Source organism: Danio aesculapii, chromosome 7 (genome assembly GCF_903798145.1).
Source record: "Danio aesculapii chromosome 7, fDanAes4.1, whole genome shotgun sequence".
Lineage (NCBI taxonomy): Eukaryota > Metazoa > Chordata > Actinopteri > Cypriniformes > Danionidae > Danio > Danio aesculapii.
Window position 1 is genome coordinate 59,272,073 of NC_079441.1, and position 27,619 is coordinate 59,299,691.

At 35.0% G+C, this 27,619-nt stretch overlaps 1 protein-coding gene and 1 long non-coding RNA gene across 2 annotated transcripts in view; both read left to right on the top strand.

Moving 5' to 3' along the window:
• tbc1d19 (TBC1 domain family, member 19) overlaps window positions 1–27,619 on the top strand; it is a 73,721-nt gene that overhangs the window by 36,087 nt on the left and 10,015 nt on the right. Inside the window, exons 14-18 of the mRNA XM_056462280.1 lie at window positions 346–430; window positions 505–549; window positions 1,587–1,619; window positions 24,927–25,036; window positions 25,137–25,228. Coding sequence (XP_056318255.1) covers window positions 346–430; window positions 505–549; window positions 1,587–1,619; window positions 24,927–25,036; window positions 25,137–25,228 — 365 coding nt within the window. The remainder of the gene's footprint in view (window positions 1–345; window positions 431–504; window positions 550–1,586; window positions 1,620–24,926; window positions 25,037–25,136; window positions 25,229–27,619) is intronic.
• Window positions 1,793–5,031, top strand: LOC130232409 (uncharacterized). The gene is made up of 3 exons (XR_008838110.1): window positions 1,793–1,819; window positions 1,920–2,011; window positions 4,922–5,031. It is a non-coding gene; the product is annotated as an uncharacterized LOC130232409 (long non-coding RNA).

The following is a 27,619-nucleotide window of genomic DNA, read 5'->3' on the forward strand; positions in this document are numbered from 1 at the left end:
ACCTTTTATGTAAAGCTGCTTTGACACAATCTACATTGTATAAGCGCTATACAAATAAAGGTTAATTGAATTGAATATATATATATATATATATATATATATATATATATATATATATATATATATATATATATATGTGTGTGTGTATATTTCCATTTATTGAGAAAATATATAATAAAAGAAAAAAGAAAATGACCTCAACAGGCTGAAGCTTAAAAGGTGGCTCTTAAAATGCTATTGTTCCAGGAAAATAAGCAATTTACCAAAGATACGATGTGTGTTTAGCAATAGTAATCCTTGTCTGTGTGTTTTGATAATATTTTATCCAATGTTTTTTCCCAATAGGTCTTGCTGTGTTTTTCTCGAGACACTGCAGTGCTGGAGCATTTCAACTTCAACAGCGCATCGCCACCTAAATCTTGCTTCCAAAGTAACATCTTTAATGTTTATCTTTGTTGCAATCTCTTCTTTGGCTTCTTGTCTAAGACCTTGTCTTTTTCTCAGGCAAGTCTGGCTCAGAGCAGTGTGCTGTGGTTTACCCCCCAAATGGTGAGAAAGCAGCTTTTTCAACATTTGCATGTTAGCAAGTCTTAGCATGCACCTTGTGGTCTTCATTTGTTAAATTCAGCCACATCTGTTGAAACTGGTGTCATTGTGTTTATTAGATGTATTAGTTTTAGCAGTATTATTATACAATTTAGTAATTATGGTAACAGTGTCAAAAAATATATATATTGGGTAAAAGAGCTTACATGTTTTAAAGTTTCAGTAGACTAGAATATTTTACCTGTTTGTTCTGTCTTTTGTTTTGTGTTGTTTTGTTTTTGTATTGTGATTTGTAGCTTTAACTAGTGTGGGTTTTGTTTAAATTTTGTTTTGTGTTGATTTTTTTTTTTATTTGTGGTGTTTTTTTGTTTTTATGTTGTCTTGTTTTGAATTGTTGTGTTGTTTTGTTTTGTGTTGTTCTGTTTTTTTTGTTCTGTTGTATTGATTTTGTTTTCAATTGATTTGATTTGTTGTGTTTTTTTGATTTGTGGATTTTGTTTTTGTGTTGATTTGTTTTGTTTTAATTTTGTGTTTTTTGTGTTGTGTTGTTTTTAATTTTGTTTTAATTGGTTTGATTGTTGTTTTGTTTTGCGTTGCTTTGCTTTTTGTGGTGTGTTGTGTTGTTTTGATTTTGTTTTGATTGGCTTTGTGTTGATTTTGTTTTGTGTTTTTCAGTTTTTTGTGTTGTGCTGTTTTGATTTTTTGTTTGTTGTGTTTTGATTTTGTTTTTAATTGATTTCGATTTTTTTGTGTTTGTTTTGATTTTATTTTGTGTTGATTTGTTTTGCGTTTTGTGGTGTTTTGTAGTGTTTCAATTTGTTTTTTGTTTTGATTTTGTTTTCAATTGATTGTTGTATTTTTTGTTTTGTGTTATATTATGTTGTTTCGATGTGTTTTTTTGTTTTGATTTTGTGTTGTTTTGATTTTGATTTGTGTTTTGTTATTAAATGATTGTGATACACTGTAAGACATCTCAATGGGGTTAATCCTAATAAATAAATTCAAAATAAATCAATTCTAAACAGTTCTCTGTCTCATAGGTGTCATCCCATTCCATGGCTTCTCAATGTACGGTATGTATAAAGAATAAAATGCATACCATCAAATATATCAATCTGCTTTCTAAATAAAACATGCATATGTCTTTATTCTGTGCTGCAGTGGCTCCTCTGTGTTTCTTATATAACGAGCCATCTAAGCTCTACAGTGTGTTTAGGGGAGATGTATATTCGCTACTTCTTCAGGACTACACTCCATCTCCTCACATCCATCTGTAAGTATCTGTGTGAGATGAAACATGATTGATTGCCTTTGAGTCAGTTGGCTTAGGGTTGATGAGTTTCTCTCATCAAATCTCTGTTTGTGTTTGTTAGGGTATAGTGTCTCTATGCTTGCAGTTTGAAAGGTTACTACAGGCTCATCTTCCTCAGCTTTTCTACCATCTACGAGAGATCGGAGCCCAGCCGTGAGTTGACATTGCAGATTACACTATTCATTGAATCAATAGTTAGTATCTTTTTAAAATCTTTTATGCTATACATTTGACGGCAAAGTTTTAGCTTTCCTGTGAAGTATTTCGAAAAGTGTTGTTTAGCAGAGGAAGAACATTTTTTCACAGCATTTTATATTAGATCTTATTTATTTTTTTGGCATGGAAACTTTATTTTTCAATAAAGTGAAATAAATATTATTAACCCCCTTAAGAAATTATTATTTGTTGATTGACGACAGAATCAAAAAACCCTATTTAACCTAGTTAAGCATTCAAATTGCAGTTTAAGCTAATACTACTTTGATATATGTAAAACAGGGATTCTTAACCTTTTTCACTTCGGCGGCCCACTTCTTTTTCCGATTAATTTTTGAAGGCCCAGCGCTATACGTCAAAATTTCGCATGCTCGAACTCTAGTGTGACTGCAGCATTATTAGGTAATAGAAACTTCCTGCAGGTGTGTTAAAGCAAGTTGGAGCTAAACTCGGCAGGACACCGACCCTCTAGGGCAGAGTTTAGACACCCCTGCTTTAAGTCACAGGTGTCAAATCAAGTTCCTGGAGGGCCACAGCTTGCCACAGTTTAGTTTCAACCCTAATTAAACACAGCTGATCAAACCCAATTATGTTAGTTTTTTGTTTGTTAAGAACACAACAATTAAACCTACAGTTAAAGCTGCAGTCACATTGGGCTTTGTGTGGTGCGAAATTCTGTCGTACTGCGCTGCGAAAAGGGGCGGGATTAAACAAGATTATTAGACATTAAAAAGCGAGCGATTGCTCCATGTTTTAAATTTTCTGTCCAGAGAGGTGCAGTTTTGATCCTTGATTGGTCTCATGCAGTCAAGTGACGCGATTACGCAGGTCAGAGTTCACCAAGCTGAATTTGCACCGCAGCGGCCTGCAAAACTTAGCGCATGACCTTGCGTTTCCGGTCTGACGCATTCGGTTGCGTATGAATGGAAGTCTATGGGAGGAAAAGCCCAGTGTGACCGCAGCTTAAGTGTGTTGAAGCGGGGTTGAAACTGAACGGTGCAGCCATCCAGAACCCTAAATTAGTGGTCTCAACTCAATTTCTGGAGGGTAGCAGCTCTGCATAGTTTCGCTTCAACCAACTCCAACTCACACTTGCTTAATAATCTCTAGTAGTCTTGAACACCTTGATTAGTTGGATCCGTGTGTTTGATTAGGGTTGGAGGCAAAAATAGTGCAGAGCTGCGGCCTCTCAGGATCCAGTTGACACCTATGCCTAGAGCAGGGTTTGGGAACCCTTTTTTTTTTAGGGCAAGAGGCCATTTCTGATTTTTTAGCAAATCATTTTTTTTAAGAGCCATTGGGGTGTATCTTATATCCTCTCTTCATTTATTTTCCTCTACAACTCAAAAATAAACAAATATGAAGCATTACATGTTGAGCAAGTCCATAAATGAAGAAAGGACAATTTATAGAATTTTTCTCTTTCGCCATCACCACTCATGAATACTGTTTGAATTTACTTGTACGAGGTGACCATAAAAATGTAAGTTGCTTGCCCTTTATTGGTGTCGCGATTCAAGTTGATCCACAGCACCGCTTTTATTGTAAACGGAGTTCTTTTAATTTTCCTGTAAAATACATTAAAAAGTGAATAAAATGGTATTTTCGACAGGAAACTAATGACAGTTACAGTGTTTTAAGCTTTAAGATATTATTAAAGAGAGACAGTTGTAAAGCCACATATTTTTGGTCAAAGAGCCACATGTGGCTTCCGAGCCATAGGTTCCCTACCTCTGTCCTAGAGGGCTGGTGTTGCTTCAACACACTGCAGGAAGTTTCTAGCAAATCTAATAAGAGCTTGATTAGCTGGTTCAGGTGTATTTGATTAGGGTTGGAGCTAAACTCTTCAGGACACCGGCCCATCAGCACCGAGTTTGGACACGCCTGACCTAAATGGTGTCAGGAACACAATTTAACCAAAGAAATTGGGCAAAAACATGCAAGTTAAAGGGCTAACATGCTTTATGGACTTGTTTATTGTCTATAATCATACAAAGCTTACGTTACTTGAGATTCAAACTAAACACCTCTAACTTCTTAGCAACTCATAAAAAAACACCTGTAACACCATTGCAAACAAGCTAGAAATAACATCTTAGCGACTGAATTTTTCTGAAAATTTTAAATTCTTGTTGATACTAATCCTAATTTTTCATTTTCATGTGTGTGAATGTGCTTTCATGTAAAACTTGTATTACTTAAAATTACAGCTGATTTTAAAGGGATAGTTCACCCAAAACTAAAAAAATTGGCTTAACATTTACTCACTCTTAAGTGGTTAAACTTTGTGTTCTTTTTCTGTTGAGCACTAAGATGATATTTTGAATGTTAGGAATCAGTAACCGTTGACTTCCATTGCAGCTAAAACAAATACAATGTTACAGGTTTCCAACATTTTTTAAAATAACTTACTTTGTGTTAAACAAACAAAAGAACTCAAACTATTTTTGTAAAGGAGTAGTGTCCCCAAAACTGATCATTTACTCACTTTTTACTCACCCCAAGTTATTTAAGTTATTCTAAAATTTTAGTTTTTCCCTACAGTAGAAGTAAATTGTTACAGTTTTCTTCAACAGAAGAAAAAACTCATAAAGATTTAAAACAAGTAAAGGCTGAGTAAATGATGAAAGACTTGTCATTTTTGGGTGAACTATTCCTTTAAGAACAGTTATGATATTGTAGCACTGCACCGCCATCTAGCGGCTGAATTCTGCACATTCAGTTCACCACATGTGCTAATACAAGTAATAATTATTTATTAATTATTATTAATTAATTAAGTGTTTAAATCTGATTTGTGTATTTTTAGTGAGTTTTTCTCAGCATGTCTGTTTCTTTGTGTGTTAGGTTACGTATTGCTTTCAAATGGATAGTTAGAGCCTTCTCAGGATACCTGTCCACTGACCAGCTCCTGTTGTTATGGGATCGTATCCTAGGATACAATTCCTTGGAGATTGTAGCTGGTAGGTTGACATTTCCCTAATATGTGACCTTTGTTAGCTATTGTGAACATGAGACGCATTTTTTCTGTATATATATATATATATATATATATATAATAAAAATATATATATAGATATAGATATAGATGTCACAATTTTATTTTAGATGTGATTAATCATGATTAAGGTTTGCCCAGCACTTTATAAATTTTAATTAATAATAAGAAAGTTTATTAACACACCTGGTTTAGATAATCAGATCTTTAGAAGAGGTCCACACATATTTTCATTGCTCTCTATTATCTTTGTATGTGAAACCTTTACTTAACTTCAGATATTACAGTTGAAATTGTCATCTCCAGTCGCACACCAAATGTAATTTAAAAGAAATCTATTTCTTTTTTTCAAACTGGAGTCATGGCAAAATCTCCTGTGTCCAATTAGAAATCTGAAATGATAAAAAACAAAAAAATGTGTAAAATGATGGCTTGTGAGGACTGGGATTTGGAGCAGCTGGCATATTGGAATGATTTTTGAAGAATGGGGATATGCAATAATGCCTCCTGAAAGTTTACCTTAAATAGCATCTTAAAAATACAAACGCAAATAAAACATTGATCAAATTAATTATATGATGTGCTGATTAATTCATCACATTTAAAGGGCTAGTTCACCTAAAAATAAAAATGTGCTCTCCTCAAGTGGCTTCAAACCTTTATTTCTTTTTTGAACATGTGAACATGGAAAAAAATTGCTCAGTTGTTTTATGGAAAGCTGAAAATCTGTAACCACTCTGGAAGTCAGTGGTTCCAGGATTACAGCTTTTTCTTTCTTTCTTTTTTTTCTTCTTCTTCTGTATTTAACAGAAGAAAAAAACCCAAATAGGTTTGGTACAAGTGGAAGAAGATAAATGGTGAATTAATTTTTAGGTTTTGAGTGAACTATCCCTTTATTCATCCTTAAATACTGGATGAGAACTTTACACACATATAATATTTAAGGGCGTCAAGGTGGTGCAGTGGGTAGCACGATCGCCTCACATCAAGAAGGTTGCTGGTTCAAGCCCTGGCTTGGTCAGTTGCATTTCTGTGTGGAGTTTGCATATTCTCCCCGTGTTGGCATGGGTTTCCTCCAGGTACTCCGGTTTCCCCCAGTCCAAACACATGCTATACAGGTAAATTGGGTAAGCTAAATTGTCCGTAGTGTATGTGTGTGATTGAGTTTCCCAGTGTGTGTTGATGCTGGAAAGGCATCCGCTCGGAAAATTGCTGGATAAATTGGAGGTTCATTCCACTGTGACGACCCCAGATTAATAAAGGGACTAAGCTGAAAAGAAAATTAATAAATGAATGAATGTATAATATTTAGAATTAAGATTGAATAAATCTTACAAAAATGGCTTTAATATAATATTTATTGACCATAATCCTATGACTTAAGGTACAAATTTGTGGAGAGGATTGGTGGGACAGAGCAATATACATTCAAATATGAACATTATTTTCTTGCATAATTAAATAATCTAATTAATGTACTAATTTATCAGCCTTATAAATTAAAAATGTAAAAATATATAATATTTTATAGAATTGTACATGAGATTGTGGTGTACTGTACATCATATACTTTCTCTCTCTCTCTTTATACATACAGTCATGCACAAATCCTCAAACATATGTGAAGCTACCATAAATATTATGGTCATTTAAACAAATGAAAGGATTTGTATATCTTAATTGACATTTATGGCTCTTGTTGTGAACATGTTCCAGAACTGATATTTTATGGGTATTTATTTGTACTTATCGGGTGCTTTCATTGCTGAAATGTTCCATATGCTGTGTGTATTACAACTTCAGATTACTAGTAATGAAAACATAGCACTTTTTTTGTGAGGGTTAATGGAAGTTAAAGATTAGAAGTGAATATTTTTTTACAGTACATTCTGAAGCTGAATGACACTGTTGTCTTTTGATTTACTCTCACTGGCTTCTTATTTTCTAGCTACATTACGTATTACTGGTACTAATTGCACCCCATTTTGCTAGAAGTGCTCTAACTAGCAAAGTTTTTGGGTCACGTTTTTTGATGGTCCGTTTGTTGAATTTAAGTTACATGCCAACTAATTCTCATTAGATTATACGTAGACTGTTAGGGTTGGGGTTAGTGTAAAGTTGACATGTACTTGCCAAAGTTTCTTAAGTCAGTTAAATGTCCGTTGAAGGAGCAGTATCAGCAGATACTAAGCAGACAGTCTACTAATACTCAAATGGACCATCAAAATAAAGTGTTACCAGTTTTTGTTTTAGAAACGGCTTCTAAATCTTATTGCATGTTTACCTTTGTAGATTTGAATGCAGATATTCTTCACAGAGCTATAGAGTATGCATTTCTTGAAATATAGTAGAAAAACCTTTGTACAGTCTTGCTTTGCCTCCCATTCTTTTCTGTTGGACTTTCTAAATTCAGCCTACATTTGAACAATGATAAAATAAACATACACCTTTGCTAACGTGATTTCTAGTAAAGCAGAGGATTTTAAATTGCTTTGAGAACTCGTTACTTGAAGATTTTAAATAAAGTCTTCCAGAGATTTCGGTTCTGTATTAAATGAACAAAAATAGTAACATTATCTCAGGCAACACATCTGGGCCCAATTCGGAGCACTTACACTTATTAAACGAACCGGAAATGGGGGTCAAATGTGCCTGGGCACAGTTCGGATAGCCTAGTGTGAGTACAACCCTAAAGGTTAAGGAGCCTAAATTGGAGTGGAGTAACCCCAAACCCCAAGTAATGTCATAACAGATTGTTGGTCCTTTGAAGTTAAGCGCATTCCCAGACAAAGGGGTGGTTTTTATGAATACTATTAATCAGAATTCACATATTGAAAAGTCAACCGCTGCTGTATGTGACATTGCTTTTTATGGGTTTACTATGAATCACTTCAGGCATGGGGGGAGGATCAGAAGTGCAGGTATTAAAAGACACTGGCGCTGTCCAGTCCTTTTTATCTACAGATGATTTGTGTTTTTCTGATCAAATATTAGTTGGATCCAGTAGACTTTAGTATTCAGTGTTAGTAGGGAGGTCACAAGAGTGCCAGTTAACTACACTCATTTGTGAACAGACTCCGTGTCTGGTTATATGGAGGTAGGAGTACACCCTGTTTTACCAGTGAATTGTGTATCTTTTGTTTGGGTTACAATTTGGCTGGAGGGAAAATGGTACCTTCACTGGAAGTGAACGGCACACTGTGACAGAGCATAGTCTGACGAACTGTCTCAGAAATATTCAAATGTCTTTATTGTTTGCGTGATTGCACTTGCCTCAATCAAAGTAAGATGAGATGGGATGGCTTTATCTGAGTATTTTTATACTTCTTTTTTAATATGTGGAGACCAAAATGCCTGAAGACAAGTTCCATTTTGTCCAAACAGAATGTGTTTGTGAAATTTCAGTACAAAATAACCTGTTATGCTTATTCAATTTTTGGGTCAGAGGGAATTGTAGCTGTTTTTTGGCTTTAAAATGCAAATGAGCCGGTTCCCCACCATTGTTTGGGCTTGTCCATTTCTCCAGCATCAGATGTACATAAACACTACACAATAGGTGCGTTCGACTTCATGCAGCACTGTGCAGATCGATCGAAATCTGTCTTAAAGCGATGCATGCCGGTTAGAAATTTTGTCCGCTTGGTGTTGTGCCAAACGCCACATGGCTGTCACAGTACTGCGACAGCGCTTCAAGATCAGACAATCAATTCAGTCGATGCAGCATTGGAAGAGCGACTGCAGAAGCTGCAATGATGACAACAATATTACACGATTGAGTTCACAGCATGACAACAACCATGTGCGTTTTGGGTTTATTATTGAACAACTTACCTCTCACAAATTTCCAAACAAACAACTTATGCTTATGCCATCTCTATCTTGTACATATAATGCTTATTCATATATTATACTGCAGTAGGCCAGATTTTTCTTTTTTGTTGTTGAATAATTTGTTTATAAAAGCTTAGACTGTTTGGTTTGTTTTTGACCATTTTCATATAGACCCTTTACTGTATACAGTTCCTTTTACGATATATTTTTTTTTAGTGAATAACCAAATAGCAACTTAAATAGGCTAAGACTTACAGACTTGTAATATAATATTCATCATTGACCATGCCACCCCATAGCGTTGTCGTAGCAAATTGAGAAAAATAATCATTCTCTAAAATAATTTACATATTTATAAAATCGTTTTATCCTTTCAAGCCATTTACAGAAATGTAAAAGTAATATTGATATATAACTTTTTCTGGGAAATTTGCACTGAAAGTGTAGCTCACTTCTTTTGGCAATGTCCTTTTGTTCAATATGTTTGGATTAATGTGATTGGATTAATAAATAAATAAATAAATAAATAAATAAATCATTGATCTCACCATGGGATCTGTGGTCATGCAGCAAACTACAAGCCCGGAGTGTCTGACCTGACAGCCTCGTTTTCAGCTTCACCCCCTTCTGCGTTTGGCTAATCTCGTTGATTGTCGGCTACAGCCGTGGTTCAAATCGAACGAACCTATTGACAGACACAGACCGCAACACAAATAACAGTGTAAGACTGAACTAGTAAGTTTCCATTGGTTATGTAGTTATTGTGGAGTTTATTCAGCCTTTTTGCAACCATGAATAAGCCACACACAAATGCCATTACAGTTTGCTGTACACACATACGCACACACATGTTGTTTAACATGTTTAAAGCGTTCTGTTTTTTGCACATCTACACACAAATTAAACACGATTTAATGTTCACAAACTGGGACTCCAGAATCCCAGTTCCTGGTTTATTTTTATATATAAAAGAAAGACTTGACGTCTAATATGATTGTGAACACTCATGTCTGTCCAAATAGCTTCGGAAGGTTGATTTTGCATGACAGTTGCCTTTAACAGTAACTCATGCAAAGCTAATTGTTTTCACAATTCTTTAAACTGACTGAAAAACCTGAACTTTAAATCATCTTAGTTTTAGTGAAAGGGTGTCTACTGATAAGGAAGTGACTGCTGAGGATGAGTGGAATGTTGTTTATCCAGTTGTAATTCTCCGGTAGGCACTATCACTGTCACACATTTATTTACTGCCAGGACATTTCGCAGTGACAAACACCTACAATTAAATTTTACAGCTTTTCTTTGTTAATTTTGCAAAATTGTCCATGTTTGCTAGTAGTAAACCGAACCAGGTGATTCTACCAGCACTTCTAATCCTTCCCAGCAACTTGAGCATGTGATTTTGCATGTGGATTTTGTTGGTCTTTTACCTAAGGCCAAGTCTGGCAACCTGTTGTTATTTACAATTATGTCTATAGCTAACATATACAGATGCTTACTAATACTTTCTAAAATCACAGCTTTAGATATCCCTGTTATGGATTATGAAAGGTCATAGTTGGGTTTTAGGGGTCTCCAACAACAGGCTGAAATGCATGCAAGATCAGAAAACACTTTCATTGTCTTATAATATGCACTTTAATGATTTAATTTATGTGTCTATTTTCAGTCTAATAAGGTTCCTTTTACAGCATCAATAATGTAATTTAATTAAAATATAATCAGATAAATAGACTTCAGCATTAATTTAGTTGTTTAAGCTTAAAATTGGATGGAAGGCCGCTTAAACGCAGGACAGCAGGTGAGCGCTGAAGCTACTGTGGTAAAATAATTTCTATATTTTAAAGACATAGCGTGGAACAACGTAATTTAATGCAGGGCTTCTTGTCTGCTATGAGACCCACTTTATATCTTATCTCAATCAGGCAGTGAAGATCAATGATTTTAAACAAATCAGAGCTTAAAGGGCCATGAAACCCCCCTGTCTCAGCAGGGTGTTTTCACACCTCTAGTTTGAAAAAAGTCAGGAAACTGGGTGAGTCCAGCTCTGTTTAGGTGGGAGTGTCGGGGGAGGGAAAGGGGGATGGGTTTGCATAAAAAATTTGTGCTTCAGTTTGGGCACGTGCTAAAGCAAAACACACACAGACGCAGAGGAGAAAGACAGTGACTGTGTTTACATGGACATAAGTAATCAAATTATTTGCCAAATTATTAATTTGTGGACTTTATCTGCAATTCGGCACTTTCACTTTCATTCAAGAACATTTCATGCATGACTTCCGTGACAAACGAGATTTCGGATGCGAGGAACTGCTGAGTGTAGTTTTAATAGAATGTTTGATACCGCACGCCAGATGGGAGAAAAAAAAAACCCTCCGCATTTCTCAGTAACTTAGATGCACTCGGTAGGTAGCGTCAGAAAGCCAAGTGTGTATAGACTATCCTGTCACATATTACAGCGAAAATCCTACACAACGGTAATAGTTTGATTAAGGTGTTTACATGTTTACATTTGGAGAGCAGCATTTACAGCGGATCTTTCAGTCTATTGTAGTGATGTTAGCGTACTGTAAACTTGGTAACTAAATCATTTGGACTAAGGTATGTCTTTGAAAACTGAAAGAGTACTGCTGACGATACTAACTGACTTTGCCTTTGAATAAACATAAACAAAGAACACTAATCGCTCACTGACCAAATCTGTAGAGACAGGACAATCAACACAAACTGGAGCCGCATCTTTTTTTATAAGGAGAGGAGTGGCAAATCCGGATTTCACCATTTCCAGATTCGAAAAGCTCTCGAGTAAAAAATGTTCCTTACAAACATATTTTTTTTGTCACGTGTTAGCAGACCAATGTAATCCACATGTGAGTCCAACTGCGCTCTCATAGCAGGAAACTAAAAACAAAACCTTCATTGCAGCACATTTATAAACGCAACACTAATGACCCATGTCTCCAGGTAAAGTCTAGATCGGATACACAGCCAGCCAGAAGTGCGATATGCACATCAATTATATTTGCATTTTTTATGACACTGTATAACAATAATTTATATTTTTACAGTACTGTGACGTTTGGGGTGGAGGTAGGCGTTAAAAAAAACAATTTGTTGGGTAATTTAATAGATAACATAAATATTACTCGGTACAACTACTATTTTTACATTACGGTGATGGTTGGGTTTAGGGTTGGGGTGGGGGTAGACGTTAACAAAATACAATAAATAGAAAATTTAATAAATAATACTCATACTCATACTCATTTGCTTTTCATTTGCACTTGAGCTCAACCACTATCACTGGCAGAGCGGTGATAAAGCAAAGTGCTTAGTTTACATCTAACATCGAAGAAAAATGCACATTTCAAAGCACTTCACGGGACTTTTAAACATTTTTAGAATGGCATGACAGTTCACCAGAAGCACCTGAGTTGCCTTATTCAAAATTAAACATCCTATTAGAGCCCTGCACAGGCCTTAAATCTAAGCTCTAGCCCGGCCCTGGCCTGAGACACACATGCTGTGGTCCTGCTCTTGTCCAACAGCTTATCAAACTTTTTGGCCCTAGTCAGACCCGAAGCCTGTCTTTTATCCGCCAAACAGCTTATACTGTTAGTCGTTAAAATAGACCAGATTTGTATTTAACAGAAAGTTAATGTTTTTTCGCTTAGTTTTTTAAAACAGAATACTTTAGAGAAATGTTTGGAGTTTTTTGTTTGTTTCTTTAAATGTAAGTTTTTGTTTTTTAAGTGATATTGATATCCAAGCGGTACATGTGCTCTATAGTGAGTTTACTCAACTTACAAGTAGTGCATTGTGCATAACCAGTTGGCTCATCATTTAAAGTTGTCACTATTTGAAAAGTTGACCAGAAGTTTGCCTTTCCTCTAGTGTTTTTCATAGTTTTAAGTTCGCCACTGGCAATTTTTCTCTTTATGTTCTCCATTGCACGTGGCTGGAAATCTCTATGCCCAAGGCATCACTGGCACTTCCGGACCGCATGCATTAGTTCTCATTACACTTATTTTTTGTTTTTTTCTAATGCAGACCAGAAGCCCGATATGCTATGATGCTGGTCCGAAGCCAGGGCATAAAAAAAGTCGGACCCCAACAGGCTCAGGCTCAAATAAAGGGCTCTAATCCCCATACACGTACCCCATTTTCATTCTAGCAGATCTAGCATGATACCTTTTTAAAATGTAAAAAAGAGACCTGAAATTGGACTCTTGTTCAGACTAAGCAAATAGGTCCCCTTAAAAGGGACCTATTATGCAAAAATCACTTTTATACGGGGTATGAATACAGTTGTCTGGCAACAATGTGTGACTATAACCAGCTTCTAATGGTAAACATTTATTTATTGTATTTTTATAATCATACTTCATAAAAACAGTCTGCAGAAACGCATTGATTGATATTCTCCCTTTGTACATGTCATCAAAGGGGGAAAAAAGCCCCGCCCATTAATGACTATCTCTCCCTCGTTATCATAGGATGTTAGTCTTGTTTTTGAATCTGCCATTATGCTGACACACAGGCATTTGAAAAGAGTACAATCTCATTTAAATTTAAAGCCACCAAAATGGCACAATTAGAATCAAAGCCTAAAAGGGGCAGTTTCAGAGAGAAAAAAACAAACAACATTTGTGTGGTATTTTCACATACATACTCTAGGGATATAAGAGACTTATTTTACATCTTGTAAAAAGTTACATAATAATAGGTAATAGGTCCCCTTTAAATGCATAATCTTGTGTGGCAGAAATGACAGAGCAGGTGCCCTCTGTGAATTTTTCACCCTGGGTGTCTAATAGCTTCCACTTGTAAATCAATGTCTCCCAGATGCCTGCATTGTCCTTGGGCCTTCATTATGGCAGTGAAGCGGCATCTGGAGAATGTACCTACTCCATGTGATAATAAGAAGACAAACACCCGGCGTGGGGCAAGACAATTTAAACAAGTAGTGCAATTCCTCACTCTTTGAACTGGTAGGTGTTAGCAGGACAGGAGTTTGTGGGATGACAGAGGGGAAATAATAAGAGCTTTGAATGTTTCAGATGGAACTATTATGTAACTGCTGTCTGGGTGACAGTGACCAGCTCACATGCTTATCCTTCTAGAAGAATGGGAGGAATTATCCTGTCCCTTTAGGTAACAGGAGAGGAATGGAATTTTAGGAGTCGATAATGATATTAGCAACCACAGCTGTGGATGAGGTCTTTCTGTTTGTTAGCATAGCGAGCTGCAGTTTTGTCATCTGTTGCTTTGTATGCTTTGTACAGCAATTTGGATTCTGATTAGATCCCAAAGTATTTGATATCAGCTAAAAAACGCATATTTCAAAAGTGGTTCCAACATTATAATTTTTCAGTGCTTTTATTATTATTAGTCATGGACATTTTTTTGTTCATAATCATGCTTTGTGTGGATAAGAAGTCTACTATGATAAAGTATGATATGAAGGCAGGATAAATGGATGTCAATCAATCAATTAATATTTTTAAAGATTTAAAACGGCAAATTAATGTAACGAATATACACTCACTGGCCACTTTATTAGGTACACCTACTAGTTCTGGGTTGGACCCCCTTTTGCCTTCAGAACTGCCTTAATCCTTCGTGGCATAGATTCAATAAGGTACTGGAAATATTCCTCAGAAATTTTGCTCCATATTTACATGATAACATCACGCAGTTGCTTCAGATTTGTTGGCTGCACATCCATGATGCCAATCTCCTGTTCCACCACATTCTAAAGATGCTCTATTGGACTGAGATCTGGAGGCCATTTGAGTACAGTGAACTCATTTTCATGTTCAAAAAAACAGTCTGAGATTGTGGACTGTCGCATTGACATGATGCTCAATTGGTACTTATGGGCTCAAAGGTTGCCAAGAATATATCCCCCTCACCTTTACACCACCACCAACAGCCTGAACCGATGATGCAAGGAAGGATGGATCCATGCTTTCATGTTGTTGACGCCAAATTCTGACCCTACCATCCGAATGTGGCTGCAGAAATCGAGACTTATCAGACCAGGCAATGTTTCTCCAATCTTCTATTGTCCAATTTTGTTGAGCCTGTGCGAATTGTAGCCTCAGTTTCCTGTTCTTAGCTGACAGGAGTGGCACTCGGTGTGGTCTTCTGCTGCTGTAGCCCATCCGCCTCAAGGTTAGACGTGTTGTGTGTTCAGAGATGCTCTTCTGTATACCTCGGTTGTAACGAGTGGTTATTTGAGTTACTGTTGCCTTTCTAACAGCTGGAACTAGTCTGGCCATTCTCCTCTGACCATTCTCTGTAAACCCTAGAGATGGTTGTGTGTGAAAATTCCAGTAGATCAGCAGTTTCTGAAATACTCAGATCAGCTCATCTGGCATCAATAACCATGCCACGTTCAAAGTCACTTGAATCACCCTTCTTCCCCATCCTGATGCTCTGTTTGAACTGCAGCAGATCGTCTTGACCATGTCTACATGCCTAAATGCATCGAGTTGCTGCCATGTGATTGGCTGATTAGAAATTTGTGTTAACGAGCAGTTGGACAGGTGTATAATAAAGTGGCCGGTGAGTGTATAAATAAAGTGGCTGGTGAGTGTATAAGCAAAGGTCTTGTGCAAAATGACAAGTGTCTCAAAGGTGTGTTGATTCGGTCAGGTAAAAGAAAAAAAAAACAACAGCAACATAAACCTTTTTCTAAAGATTCACCCAATACAGTTACATTGGCCCATTCAATAAAAATGACTTCACATACAAAATTTGTTCACACAAATTAGCTAAAGGTGCTAATATGAGACTTACTCAAAATAAATGTTCGAAGTAACAGAGTAATGACACTGTCTCTAAAGTTTTAGCATGCAAAATTATGTCGTATGGCGCTGCTAAAGAGGTGGGATTAAACAAGACAAGTAGACCTTAAAGCGAGCGATTGGTCCATAATTTAGTTTTCTGTGCAGAGAGGTCATGTTTTGATCTTCGATTGGTCTCATCAAGTCTCACGTGATATGATTTTGCAGGTCAGAGTTCTCCAAGCTTGAACTTTGCAAAACAGCAAGCTTGCGTTTCCGGTCTGACGCATTCGTGTGTGTATGAATGGAAGTCTATGAGGCGAAAAGTGCTGTGTGACTGCGGCTTAATGGTTAATGGATCAATTATCTAATAATTGAGTAATTATTAAATCGGGTGGAGAAGTAGATGGTTGATACAGCAACAGTAAATGCATTTGTTAAAATAAAAATAATAATTAAAAAAGGTTTATAGTCTCAGACTGAAACCTGGTTTATACTTCTGCATCGAGTGATTGACGTGACTCACACTGCCTGCTTTGCACATAGTCGCACATTTATACTTCTGTGTGCTGTTTGTGTTGCTCTGCAATAACACTTCTGAAACGCTAGCTGGCAGTAGGCTTTTATGTTCCTCTGTGTAGAGTTTCTACACTGGTGTTTTGTTTTTTCAGAACACTACCTTAATGTACAAGTAGCTAACACTCGCTTAATCAGAGGCGGGAACCGGCGGACGTGCCACAGCGAGGGCTTTGCTACTTTATAAATCAGCCTTAATGGTTATTGAATTAATTAGCAAATAAATGAGTAATTATTAAATCCTACTTACAGTTGAAGTCAGAATTATTAGCCCCCGTTTGATTTATTTATTTATTTTTCTTTTTTAAATATTTCCCAAATGATGTTTAGCAGAGCAAGCATATTTTCACAGTATGTCTGACAATATTTTTTTCCTTCTGGAGAAAGTCTTATTAGTTTTATTTTGGCTAGAATAAAAGCAGTTTTTAATAAAAAAAATAAAATTTTAAGGACAAAATTATTAGCCCCTTTAAGCTATATATTTTTTTGATAGTCTACAGAACAAACCATCTTTATACAAAAACTTGTCTAATTATCCTACCTGCCTAGTTAACCTAATGAACCTAGTTAAGCCTTTAAATGTCACTTTAAGCTGTATAGAAGTGTCTTGAAAAATATCTAGTCAAATATTATTTACTGTCATCATGGCACAGATAAAATAATTTAGTTATTAGAGATGAGTTATTAAAACTATTAGGTTTAGGAATGTATTGAAAAAATCTTCTCTCCATTAAACCAAAATTGGGGAAAAAAAAATAAACAGAGGGGCTAATAATTCAGGGGGCTAATAATTCTGACTTCAACTGTACCTGGGTGCTGTAGTAGACGGTTGTTGCTACAACAACATCATAATCTACAAATGATTCTTCTGTTTTAACCTGGGCGGTTCATTCTGCTGTGGTGACCCCAGAATAATAAAGGGACTAAGCTGAAAAGAAAATGAATGAATGTTTTAACCTGGAAAATCCATTGACATTCACATGTCTAATTAAATTCAAGATAGAACTTGATGTTATGTTTTCATATAAAGACTAAAGTTATTTACACTTTTTCCAACACGTTATATTTGTGAATATATTTTACTTCACCTTTTGTGAAGTCAGAGCAAAGACAGAGTTGCGTGTCACCTTACACAGAGAGTCTGAGATGTATCACACTTGGTATAGCGTAATTTCAGTTTTTGGAGCCATGTATTACTCACATTTTGCTTGATGTGTCTATTCCTTATTGTATTTTGAAAACTTATATAGACCATTTCAATTTGGTCATCTCATTGGCCCATGAACATTTCCTGCTTGTTATCAAACAATTTCATACCTGTAACAAGAGGCAATTTAATCATAGCTTTATGTTAAAACAGCTATCATAACACTGTTTATCAATATGTGGCTCTTTTTGGATTTTTCGGAAGCTATAGAAATTAAAAATGTAAAACAGAATATACGTTGGGACCATTGTTATTGTTTACATGCCTTAAAATGGTCAATTAACTTTTTATAATAATGCATGACATGTAAAATAGCATTCCGTAATCTTGCATAAAACAACTAATGAAACCATCCTCTTGCATTAAATCAAAATAATTTAATTTAAATTGGATCAAAGTATTATCTTACAAAAAACATTAAAAAATCTAAATAAACAAATTGCATAACATCTAACGACAGATGATTTAAAACAACTGGTCATAATTGCCTGCAGTGATTTCTTCCAGTACAGTCTTTTGTGACATTTCATTTTTTACCATTACATTTTCAGGAGGAAATCCCATCGAGTGCATAAGAAAATGATTGAGCGATTGAAAGCCCTCCTATTAATATGCTTCTTACAATAGCAGTTTAATAAGTTAATTGGTTCGTATAATTAGCTTAGCTGTAATGAGTGGGGTGGCAGGATCTGTTCATAGGTGCTTCTTTATCCATTATGTATTGGCTAATTCAATTCAGCCGACTGAGATAAATTCATTTTTTGTCAATTCTTTTGTTTTTATTTCATTAAACAGGACATAACACATTATGAACAGCTCAAGGCCAGAGTTATACACCATGACCTGCTGGTGGACAACCTAATATATAAGGTACATTTACTGTGCATTTTCTTTGGATGTTCCATTTGTTCTCTGAAAAATGTCCTAGGATAAGTTTGGACATTTTAGAGAAATCTTTCTGAAAGACTGATCTTTTCAGTTTTTTTTTTCTTTTTTTAAATTGGTTTGGGACAATTTTTACTTCTAGTACTTGCACTACCTGACAAAAGTTTTGTCGTCTATCCAAGTTTTAGGAGCAACAAATAATAACTTGACTTCTAGTTGATCATTTGGTATAAGAAGTGGCTTATATGAAAGGGAAAGGCCTCTGGATTACACTTATTTGACCAAAATTAAATATGATCATGCCTTGATTTATATGATTTAATCAGGACAGTAAGGTCTGACTTTGCTGAGACAAAAGTCTCGTCACTTAACAGAAGTAATGTCCAGTATAGAATATAAAGTCATGCTGCAGTGGAAAAAGAATGACTATTGTGTATGACTTCCATGAGCTTGGAGGACTAAATTCATCTTTAATGCTTCCTCCTTCATCTTACCCCAGACATGCTCAATAGTGTTCATGCCTGGTGACTGGACTGGCCAATACTGGAGCACCTTGACCTACTTTTCGTTCAGGAACTTTGATGTGGAGGCTAAAGTATGAGAAAGAGTGATATCCTGCTGAAGGATATGATTGCCTTCTCCTGTGGTTTGTAATGTAATGGGCAGCACAAATGTCTTGATACCTCAGGCTGTTGATGTTGCCATCCACTCTGCAGATCTCTCGCACACCCCCATACTGAATGTAACCCCAAACCATGATTTTTTTTTAACTTGACTGATTTCTATGAGAATCTTGGCTCCGTGTGGGTTCCAGTAGGTCTTCTGCATTATTTGTGATGATTGGGATGCAGTTCAACAGATGATTCATCTGATCATCTGATCAGATGATCAGAAAAATCCACCTTTTGACACTTTACCAAAGGATCAACTTGAAGTTATTATTTGTTGCTCTTAAAACTGGGATCGATGACAAGACTTTTGTCAGGTAGTGTATAGTACTCAGATGCTACCTGTTGTTTTTGTATGGTCATAAGCATTCAGGTCCTTTACTCTTTATGGTTTTTGTAACCAATAAAGCCAATTAATTGTAAATATTTTCATATATATATATATATATATATATATATATATATATATATATATATATATATATATATATATATATATATATATATATATATTCACAGTAACTGCTTTCTCAAAGCTATTACTATCAAACATTTGATTTTATATTTTTATCTTTGAGTTTAATACATTGTCTATCATTTTATTTCATTTGATTATTATGTCCAAAGCTTTTCAACTCGTCTGATAATTGGTAAGATACAAATGATTGCAAGAGCTTTAAGTCAAGAAATACCAATTACTTGATGTGTTCTATTTAAATTGGATTTAAATGGTGGAATGAACTACAATGAAATCATGATATCAGGTTTGAAAGAATGACTATTGGTTTTAAAATGTGTGATCAGTTTAAAGCCCAAAGTTGGCCCATTGTAACCTTTGATTTGGCCCACCATTCCATCTGAGAGTGAGAAGGATGGAGAGGGTTGGGGCGAATGTCACCAAAAAAGATCATAATTTCTGATTTGACAAAACCTTTTTTTTGTTTGTTTGTTTTACTGCTGAGCTACAAAAAAGCAAACTAAAATGAAATAAATGTTGTAAATAAATCTGATTTTTAAAATGTAAATAATGGAGTAATGTAAATAAATAACGGACAGAGGGCTATGCAGAAGACATCGGTGAGCAAATCAAGGCAAAAACTTGTGTGATTTTGTTATAAATGAGATACCCACATTAAAAAAATGTAAATATCAAGCTTTCTTTATATGCTTAACTGATAAAAAAGGATTACAGTATTTTGTTTGTTTGTTTGCATGGTATTATATATTACTTTATATTATATATTATAAAGCTTTCAAAGTCATATTTTAGTACCTCCCTTGCATGTGTTTCTAATTAAAACATAGTTTTTTTTTCTCCTTCAGGATGTAAAACTCACCGCAAGTAATGATGATTACTACTTTGTGTTTGAGGACTACTTATATCAGGTGGGTGAATACATGTCATTTACTCTGTAAACGTTTATGCTTCAGTTCAGACAGCTGGTTACAGTCCTAAAAGCGATTTCATAGTCAAAGAAGAAGAGCAGTTTCCCCAAGTTATTTTGGGCATGGCTTAGATAGATCTTTACACACAGACTAAACTATCATGACCCATGCAAAACCAGGCTTTGGCTTCATGTACCTAAAACCGGATAGATACAAATAGGGCTGGACTTTGTTTCTGTCTCACAGACTGGGGGAATTCATGAGTCATTTCATATTATTTGAGGCTTATTAAATTTCCGCTTCTTGATGTTAATTTTCACCACAAAATCCTACTAAAGTTTAATTTGTATGTTCATGTTTTTTCTCCCATAAAATGGTATATTTGAGCCCATTTTTAGATGCCATCAGGGAAGAAGACACTTTACTCTCTCCTAGCCTTAAATGGTTAGGAAATCATCTGCAATTAAGTCTGATAAGGAAGCATTTTGAGAGAGATTTCACTTTGTTGTTTTATTTGCTGGTGACATATGGAAAACCAATAATGTTCCTCGTAGCTTTTTTTCCCTGGGACTATTTTTTAATTTTTTTTATGTATTTATTATTTTTTTTATTTTATCTGAAATCTGCAACAGACATGGCCAATGTTTTGAGCTTTACTAGAGCACATTGTGTCATCACTATGGAACAGTGCTACAAGCTGCAGGTGTGAGATGATAAAAAGGTCTGGCTGCTTGTAAATATTGGTTTAGTGTGAACTCTGTGGGAAGTTCAAGTATTTCAGTCACCGGGCATTTTGATTATGATGATTACAGGTCAATTTTGTGAAATAATTGCTCATACTTAATAGGCTTTAGTCTAGTAATGGCTGAATTTAACACAGAAAAATGGTAATGTGAGCACACCGTCAGATCTACTACTGAGTTAGTTTACTGCATGTGCACCAAACACTTATACTCAGCGCCCTACGTGTGTTTGTTGCCTCATTAGCAACATATACCGAAAATTTCACAATATACACGTTAAACTAACAAAACGTACATTTAAACTCACCTTATGCCTCTTCGGAGCCCTGAATATATTTATAATCGGTGTTCTGACAAGCTGTGAACATAGAAGATGCATGGCTGCTTGTTTCACAAAAAGATCATTTACTTCTCTTGCCTCTCACATTTTTAAAATAAGAGTCCCACATTCACATTAAAATAATATACATCTAAGCATTAATATACTGTAAAAAAGTTTAAAAAATCCTTTAAATTTTTAAGTTGAACCAATTTAACTTTACAAGTCATTATAACTTGCATCAATTACACTGACTTAAAACATTGTTAAAAATTGTTTAAACTAAAAAAATAAGTTGAAAACTGATTAACTTTCTAATTTAAGTTAAAGTAACGTAACAACATAAGTTGTCATGACTTTTTATTATATAATTTTTGTAAGCTTAGATAAAATTAAAAATAAGTGAAAATTGCATCACTGTTGTAATCTTACTAATAAATATTGTGACCTATGAAATGCACCCTGAGGCCTGCAAATTAGTGATCCCACATGCAATGTAAGAGTCTCAAAGTAATCTACTTGAGATTGAGGAAACAATGAGGTTTGAGGCTCATGTTATGCCATTTCCATGTACTGAACTTATCATTCAGCTATGCCTAGGTATATTCAGATTTCCATTAAACGACACCTCTTAAAAAAATGAAATAAATCAAATTAATGAGAAACCTAGATTATATATATATATATATATATATATATATATATATATATATATATATATATATATATATATATATATATATATATATATATATATATATATATATATATATATATATAGGCCAAAAATCTGGTGTCCTAAAGAGTGTGTGACACACACACACACACTTGAAGTCAGAATTATTAGCTCCTCTGAATTATTAGGCCCGTTTATTTTTTTTCCCCAATTTCTGTTTAACGGAGAGATTTTTTTTTCAACACATTTCTGCACATAATAGTTTTAATAACTCATTTCTAATAACTGATTTATTTTATCTTTGCCATGATGACAGTAATTAATGTTTGACTGGATATTTTTGAAGACACATCTATATAGCTTAAAGTAACATTTAAAGGCTTAACTAGGCTAATTAGGTTAACTAGGCAGGTTAGGGGAATTAGGCAAGTTATTGTATAACGATGGTTTGTTCTGTAGACTTAAAAAAAAAATTGCTTAAAGGGGCTAATAATTTTGACCTTAAAATGGTTCATAAAAAATAAAAACTGCTTTTATTCTAGCTGAAATAAAACAAGAGATCTTCTCCAGAAGAAAAAATATTATCAGACATACTGTGAAAATTTCCTTGTTTTGTTATTGTTAAATAATTTGGGAAATATTTAAATAATAAAAAATAAATTAAAAGGGGGCTAATGATTCTAACTTCAACTGTATATATATTTGAGACTGATTCCTGTGACGCTCCAGAGACAGACGAGTCTTCGCTGAGGCCAGTTTCCAGCCTCCGCCACTGAGACTGCAGCTCTGCACAAGACGTTTGGCCAGCGGAGAAATTAAAATGATCGTGCCCAACTGAGCCTGGTTTCTCTCAAGGTTTTTTTTTCTTCACTTTCGCCAATTAGTGAAGTTTTTTTTCCCTCTCCGCTGTCGCCACTGGCTTGCATGGTTCGGGATCTATAGAGCTGCGCATCGTTGGATTTGTTCTACAGTGTTTGGACTCTCAGTAGTGATTATTAAACCACACTGAACTGAGCTAAACTGAACTGAACTTAAACACTAAAAACTGAACTAAACTGTTCCTATTTACTATAACCTTTTATGTAAAGCTGCTTTGACACAATCTACATTGTATAAGCGCTATACAAATAAAGGTTAATTGAATTGAATATATATATATATATATATATATATATATATATATATATATATATATATATATATATATATGTGTGTGTGTATATTTCCATTTATTGAGAAAATATATAATAAAAGAAAAAAGAAAATGACCTCAACAGGCTGAAGCTTAAAAGTGGCTCTTAAAATGCTATTGTTCCAGGAAAATAAGCAATTTACCAAAGATACGATGTGTGTTTAGCAATAGTAATCCTTGTCTGTGTGTTTTGATAATATTTTATCCAATGTTTTTCCCAATAGGTCTTGCTGTGTTTTTCTCGAGACACTGCAGTGCTGGAGCATTTCAACTTCAACAGCGCATCGCCACCTAAATCTTGCTTCCAAAGTAACATCTTTAAATGTTTATCTTTGTTGCAATCTCTTCTTTGGCTTCTTGTCTAAGAACTTGTCTTTTTCTCAGGCAAGTCTGGCTCAGAGCAGTGTGCTGTGGTTTACCCCCCAAATGGTGAGAAAGCAGCTTTTTCAACATTTGCATGTTAGCAAGTCTTAGCATGCACCTTGTGGTCTTCATTTGTTAAATTCAGCCACATCTGTTGAAACTGGTGTCATTGTGTTTATTAGATGTATTAGTTTAGCAGTATTATTATACAATTTAGTAATTATGGTAACAGTGTCAAAAAATATATATATTGGTAAAAGAGCTTACATGTTTAAAGTTTCAGTAGACTAGAATATTTTACCTGTTTGTTCTGTCTTTTGTTTTGTGTTGTTTTGTTTTTGTATTGTGATTTGTAGCTTTAACTAGTGTGGTTTTGTTTAAATTTTGTTTTGTGTTGATTTTTTTTTTATTTGTGGTGTTTTTTTGTTTTATGTTGTCTTGTTTTGAATTGTTGTGTTGTTTTGTTTTGTGTTGTTCTGTTTTTTTTGTTCTGTTGTATTGATTTTGTTTTCAATTGATTTGATTTGTTGTGTTTTTTTGATTTGTGGATTTTGTTTTGTGTTGATTTGTTTTGTTTTAATTTGTGTTTTTTGTGTTGTGTTGTTTTAATTTTGTTTTTAATTGGTTTGATTTGTTGTTTTGTTTTGCGTTGCTTTGCTTTTTGTGTTGTGTTGTGTTGTTTTGATTTTGTTTTGATTGGCTTTGTGTTGATTTGTTTTGTGTTTTTCAGTTTTTTGTGTTGTGCTGTTTTGATTTTTTTGTTTGTTGTGTTTTGATTTTGTTTTTAATTGATTCGATTTTTTTGTGTTTTGTTTTGATTTTATTTTGTGTTGATTTGTTTTGCGTTTTGTGGTGTTTTGTAGTGTTTCAATTTGTTTTTTGTTTTGATTTTGTTTTCAATTGATTTGTTGTATTTTTTGTTTTGTGTTATATTATGTTGTTTCGATGTGTTTTTTGTTTTGATTTTGTGTTGTTTTGATTTTGATTTGTGTTTTGTTATTAAATGATTGTGATACACTGTAAGACATCTCAATGGGGTTAATCCTAATAAATAAATTCAAAATAAATCAATTCTAAACAGTTCTCTGTCTCATAGGTGTCATCCCATTCCATGGCTTCTCAATGTACGGTATGTATAAAGAATAAAAATGCATACCATCAAATATATCAATCTGCTTTCTAAATAAACATGCATATGTCTTTATTCTGTGCTGCAGTGGCTCCTCTGTGTTTCTTATATAACGAGCCATCTAAGCTCTACAGTGTGTTTAGGGAGATGTATATTCGCTACTTCTTCAGACTACACTCCATCTCCTCACATCCATCTGTAAGTATCTGTGTGAGATGAAACATGATTGATTGCCTTTGAGTCAGTTGGCTTAGGGTTGATGAGTTTCTCTCATCAAATCTCTGTTTGTGTTTGTTAGGGTATAGTGTCTCTATGCTTGCAGTTTGAAAGGTTACTACAGGCTCATCTTCCTCAGCTTTTCTACCATCTACGAGAGATCGGAGCCCAGCCGTGAGTTGACATTGCAGATTACACTATTCATTGAATCAATAGTTAGTATCTTTTTAAAATCTTTTATGCTATACATTTGACGGCAAAGTTTTTAGCTTTCCTGTGAAGTATTTCGAAAGTGTTGTTTAGCAGAGGAAGAACATTTTTCACAGCATTTTATATTAGATCTTATTTATTTTTTTGGCATGGAAACTTTATTTTTCAATAAAGTGAAATAAATATTATTAACCCCCTTAAGAAATTATTATTTGTTGATTGACGACAGAATCAAAAAACCCTATTTAACCTAGTTAAGCATTCAAATTGCAGTTTAAGCTAATACTACTTTGATATAATGTAAAACAGGGATTCTTAACCTTTTTCACTTTCGGGCCCACTTCTTTTTCCGATTAATTTTTGAAGGCCCAGCGCTATACGTCAAAATTTCGCATGCTCGAACTCTAGTGTGACTGCAGCATTATTAGGTAATAGAAACTTCCTGCAGGTGTGTTAAAGCAAGTTGGAGCTAAACTCGGCAGGACACCGACCCTCTAGGGCAGAGTTTAGACACCCCTGCTTTAAGTCACAGGTGTCAAATCAAGTTCCTGGAGGGCCACAGCTTGCCACAGTTTAGTTTCAACCCTAATTAAACACAGCTGATCAAACCAATTATGTTAGTTTTTTGTTTGTTAAGAACACAACAATTAAACCTACAGTTAAAGCTGCAGTCACATTGGGCTTTGTGTGTGCGAAATTCTGTCGTACTGCGCTGCGAAAAGGGGCGGGATTAAACAAGATTATTAGACATTAAAAAAGCGAGCGATTGCTCCATGTTTTAAATTTCTGTCCAGAGAGGTGCAGTTTTGATCCTTGATTGGTCTCATGCAGTCAAGTGACGCGATTACGCAGGTCAGAGTTCACCAAGCTTGAATTTTGCACCGCAGCGGCCTGCAAAACTTAGCGCATGACCTTGCGTTTCCGGTCTGACGCATTCGCTTGCGTATGAATGGAAGTCTATGGGAGGAAAAGCCCAGTGTGACCGCAGCTTAAGTGTGTTGAAGCGGGGTTGAAACTGAACTGTGCAGCCATCCAGAAACCCTAAATTAGTGGTCTCAAACTCAATTTCTGGAGGGTAGCAGCTCTGCATAGTTTCGCTTCAACCAACTCCAACTCACACTTGCTTAATAATCTCTAGTAGTCTTGAACACCTTGATTAGTTGGATCAGCTGTGTTTGATTAGGGTTGGAGCAAAAATGTGCAGAGCTGCGGCCCTCCAGGAATCCAGTTTGACACCTATGCCTAGAGCAGGGGTTGGGAACCTTTTTTTTTTAGCAAAGAGCCATTTCTGATTTTTTAGCAAATCATTTTTTTTAAAGAGCCATTGGGGTGTATCTTATATCCTCTCTTCATTTATTTTCCTCTACAACTCAAAAATAAACAAATATGAAGCATTACATGTTGAGCAAGTCCATAAATGAAGAAAGGACAATTTATAGAATTTTTCTCTTTCGCCATCACCACTCATGAATACTGTTTGAATTTACTTGTACGAGGTGACCATAAAAATGTAAGTTGCTTGCCCTTTATTGGTGTCGCGATTCAAGTTGATCCACAGCACCGCTTTTATTGTAAACGGAGTTCTTATTAATTTTCCTGTAAAAATACATTAAAAAGTGAATAAAATGGTATTTTCGACAGGAAACTAATGACAGTTACAGTGTTTTAAGCTTTAAGATATTATTAAAGAGAGACAGTTGTAAAGCCACATATTTTTGGTCAAAGAGCCACATGTGGCTTCCGAGCCATAGGTTCCCTACCTCTGTCCTAGAGGGCTGGTGTTGCTTCAACACACTGCAGGAAGTTTCTAGCAAATCTAATAAGAGCTTGATTAGCTGGTTCAGGTGTATTTGATTAGGGTTGGAGCTAAACTCTTCAGGACACCGGCCCATCAGCACCGAGTTTGGACACGCCTGACCTAAATGGTGTCAGGAACACAATTTAACCAAAGAAATTGGGCAAAAACATGCAAGTTAAAGGGCTAACATGCTTTATGGACTTGTTTATTGTCTATAATCATACAAAGCTTACGTTACTTGAGATTCAAACTAAACACCTCTAACTTCTTAGCAACTCATAAAAAAACACCTGTAACACCATTGCAAACAAGCTAGAAATAACATCTTAGCGACTGAATTTTTCTGAAAATTTTAAATTCTTGTTGATACTAATCCTAATTTTTCATTTTCATGTGTGTGAATGTGCTTTCATGTAAAACTTGTATTACTTAAAATTACAGCTGATTTTAAAGGGATAGTTCACCCAAAACTAAAAAAATTGGCTTAACATTTACTCACTCTTAAGTGGTTAAACTTTGTGTTCTTTTTCTGTTGAGCACTAAAGATGATATTTTGA